At 53.0% G+C, this 3,616-nt stretch overlaps 1 protein-coding gene across 1 annotated transcript; it reads left to right on the top strand.

The window, feature by feature from the left end:
* Positions 1 to 2,209: 2,209 nt before the first annotated feature.
* On the top strand, positions 2,210 to 3,190 carry GPR174 (G protein-coupled receptor 174). The gene has a single exon (XM_008937929.1). The coding sequence runs from the start codon at positions 2,210 to 2,212 to the stop codon at positions 3,188 to 3,190; it is 981 nt and encodes a 326-aa protein (XP_008936177.1).
* Positions 3,191 to 3,616: the final 426 nt, after the last annotated feature.

The raw sequence follows: 3,616 nt of genomic DNA on the forward strand, positions 1-3,616 counted from the left end.
CGTGGCCCAGAGATGGAGCTCGGGTGGATTTGCCCACCCAAAAGTGCAGCCAGAAAAAAAGGGGCATGATTCAGCCTGACTGGGTGACAGGAGCCCCTGGGGAAGAGCTGATAGGACAGAGCAGCTTGGAATTATAGAATCCCAGCATCGTTTTGGTTGGAAGAGATCTTTAAGATCCCCAAGTCCAACTGTTAACCCAGCACTGCCAGGTCTCCACTCCTCAACAACACATCTCCAGGGCTTGTTTTCTGCAAGAAAATGTTGACAGATCTCTGGAAGGAAGAGTTGGGTGATGTGAGTTTAGGGCTTTACCTTGCAACCCCCCCCTGTTGCTGCTCCCCAGCCAGCCCCAAGCAGAGCTCACAGGCACCTGCAGGAACAGGACACCTCGTCCAGGCACTGAGTGATGGCACCACCAAAGCCACCCCAGCTCCTCCCTGCTGTGCCACTTCAGAGCACCCTTCAGGAAAGACATTGAGACGTTCTGGGTGATTAAAAGAGGTGAAAATCCACCCAAGGCCAAGCTGTGGAGCTCCACGTGAGCCACCCTCGCTCTGCTGGGCAGGGCTGGGATCTGGGAAGCCAAGAGGAACAGAGGAGCTCTCTAGGAGTGAGAGGAGGGCACCTGGTCACTGGTGCACAGCCCAGGGACCTACAAGGTGCTTGTTCTGCTAGGACACCTCAACAGGACCAGGACTAGGACCTGGATGGGAAGCCTGGAGACGTCCCACTGAGGAGTTTGGTGACACAGTGAAGATGGGCACACCACCCTCTTACTCAACTGGTTTGGCTTGATCCCAGTAGAGAGAAAGAGGAACCCCCCAGAGCGAGCAGCACCACCAGGAAGCCCCAAAGGGGTTAAGCAGCTGCTGAGAGCCTGAAGGCTCAGGGAACCCCAGGGCACGACAGGTATTGCCAAAAACCAACCACGTCCAAAACCTCCTCCCAGTTCCTTGTGCCAGTCCAGCTCCAAAACCAAAGCTTGAAGCCCAAGCTACCCACAATTAATGGGTAAAACCAACCAAGTAGATGAGCCCCAACTGATTTCCCTGCATGATGGGGAGATTACTCACATTCCAAGGCTTAGTGGTGCATCAGAAGTTGGGTAGAGAATTAATAAAAGAGTGGGAAAGTCTTTGGACAGAAGGTTCATTAACTCTGCAGCTTATTGATCGTGGCTCCTGAAGTTGAATGGGATCATTTCAAGAGCCATTTTGCCCTACTGGTGATGTTAGATGCCACCTGCCTGGAAGAAAGGAAAACATCTGAGTCTCATTGGCCTCACAACTCCATGGTGAGCAAGAGAAACTAGACAAAGAGACACAGAGAAGCTGCCAGGTGGGTAGAGGAAAGGCTCAGAAGCAGCAGTTGTGAGACAGTCCAATTTAAGATCACGCAGGTACTTCCACAGAAAAAAGTGTTTCATAATCAAGCCAGTTGTCCCTGTGTGGCTTCTGTTCTGTTTAGGAAACCTAAATGAAAAGGTTCACCCTGGTTTGGTGAAAGCCACCGACTTGGGACTTCCAAGTTGGAGCTGGGAAAGGTGCAGCTGCAGAAACCTGGTGGCAAGTTCAACGTCCTGTGATCGGGGCTGACTTGGGCTTGGTGGAACAGGGGGAGCTGGGTTGTAGCAGCAAGGAAACACATTTTCTGTCTGTTCCTTGGTGGCTTTGCACCTCCCTTGACCGGGTGAAGCAGGGAGCTTGTTTGGCAGGAGATGAGCTGAGCAGAGAGACCAGAGATGCAGGAGCAGGATGTAGCTCTTCCAAGCTCTCCTTTGCAAGACCTGTGTGTCCCCACAGTATTCTAACCACACCTCTCTGCCTTTCAGCTGCAGGACCAGGGTGGTTGTGGAACTCCTGTGCTGAGAGCAGTGGCTGAAATGCCACCCAAAAGGTGACAGAGGTGGAGCTGTGGTGATGAACTCGATGTCTCCAGCAGGTGATGATGCCTTCCCTGGTGTGGATCCCCTCCCTGCCAGCGAGCAGGGGAAGGGCTGCTAACTCCTGACAACCTTCACCAGCAGGACTTGGAGTCACTCAGCTCCTCCAGGAGAGGACACCATGATCTGGTAGCCAAACCCTCACACACGGATGCCAGGGTGGGAGCTTCTCCTTCAGCACCAACCACCCGAGGACAACGCGGCCGCAGGATGCGAGCGAGGAACGTGGGATCATGCCAGGGCTGAGCAAAGATCTGGAGCTCAACCATGACCAACAGCTCCATCTGCCCTGAAACAGACCTCAAGCCCTTCTATGCCATTACTTACACTTTCATCCTGATCCCTGGGCTGATAGGAAACACCTTAGCTCTGTGGGTCTTCTACGGGTACATGAAGGAGACCAAAAGGGCCGTCATCTTCATGATCAATTTAGCCATTGCCGACCTGGCCCAGGTCTTGTCCTTGCCCCTGAGGATCTTCTACTACTTGACGGGGACGTGGGAATTCGGGGGAGGCCTCTGCATGCTTTGCTTCTACCTGAAGTACGTGAACATGTACGCCAGCATCTACTTCTTGGTCTGCATCAGCGTGAGGAGATACCTGTTCCTCATGCACCCCTTCAGGTTCAGCGACTGCAGGCGCATCTGTGACATCTACATCAGCATCGTGGGCTGGGTGGTGGTCTGCGTTGCCTGCTTGCCCTTCCCCCTCCTCAGGCTCCAAAAGGAGGCCAAAAACACCTGTTTTGTGGATCTCCCCGTGCAGGAGGTCGACCTTCCCATCTCCATCGCCATGATGACGATGGCGGAGCTGGTGGGCTTCGTCACCCCCCTCCTCATCATCTCCTACTGCTCCTGGAAGACTGTTTTGTCCCTGAAAGAGAAGAATTCTGCTTCCCACGACCTGGGGGAGAAAAAAAAGGCTTTGAAGATGATCCTCACCTGCGCGTTGGTGTTCCTCATTTGCTTTGCCCCTTACCACATCAGCTTTCCCCTGGATTTCTTTGTCAAAACCAAAAAGATCCGAAACGGGTGCGTGCAGAAGGTGATCTCCGTGTTCCACGTGGTAGCCCTGTGCCTGGCCAGCCTCAACTCCTGCGTGGACCCCATCATCTACTACTTTACCACGGATGAGTTCAGGAGACGCCTCTCCAGGCAGGATTTGCAAGACAGCCTCCAGCTCCACCACCTCAGTTACGGGAGGAAGAACTCCAGGGACGTGCTCAGGGAGGACACCACAGACTGCTAGTACTTGGATTCCCCTAAACTGTTGCCAGGGCTTCAAAATGTTCACTGGGTTTTGGGGTTTGCCCCAAGTTTTTTGTTCCCCAGGACGTTGGGGGATGTGAAGGGGACAATCTTCTGCTCATTTCAGGGATGGTTAGAGAGGAAGAAACGAAAAAAAACCCCAAACCTGACCAAAAAATTGTGGATTTAAGACTCAGGTTGCAAATTTTCTCTGTGGATAACACCTACACAGTGTTATCTACATTCACAGGTCCTTTTTCTAAGCTGGGCAGCCAGGAGGAGGTAGATTTGGCTGCAGGAGGAGGATGTGGCCCCGTTGTCACTGCTGAGGCTGTTACTTGGCCATGTCCTGCTCATGCACCCTGGCTTCAGCTGCAAAGGACTTTGGGGTCTTGCTATGCAGAGAGAATTTGATCCTAAAAATGAG

This window comes from Merops nubicus, unplaced genomic scaffold (assembly GCF_000691845.1).
Source record: "Merops nubicus isolate BGI_N331 unplaced genomic scaffold, ASM69184v1 scaffold18983, whole genome shotgun sequence".
In the NCBI taxonomy this organism is placed as follows: domain Eukaryota; kingdom Metazoa; phylum Chordata; class Aves; order Coraciiformes; family Meropidae; genus Merops; species Merops nubicus.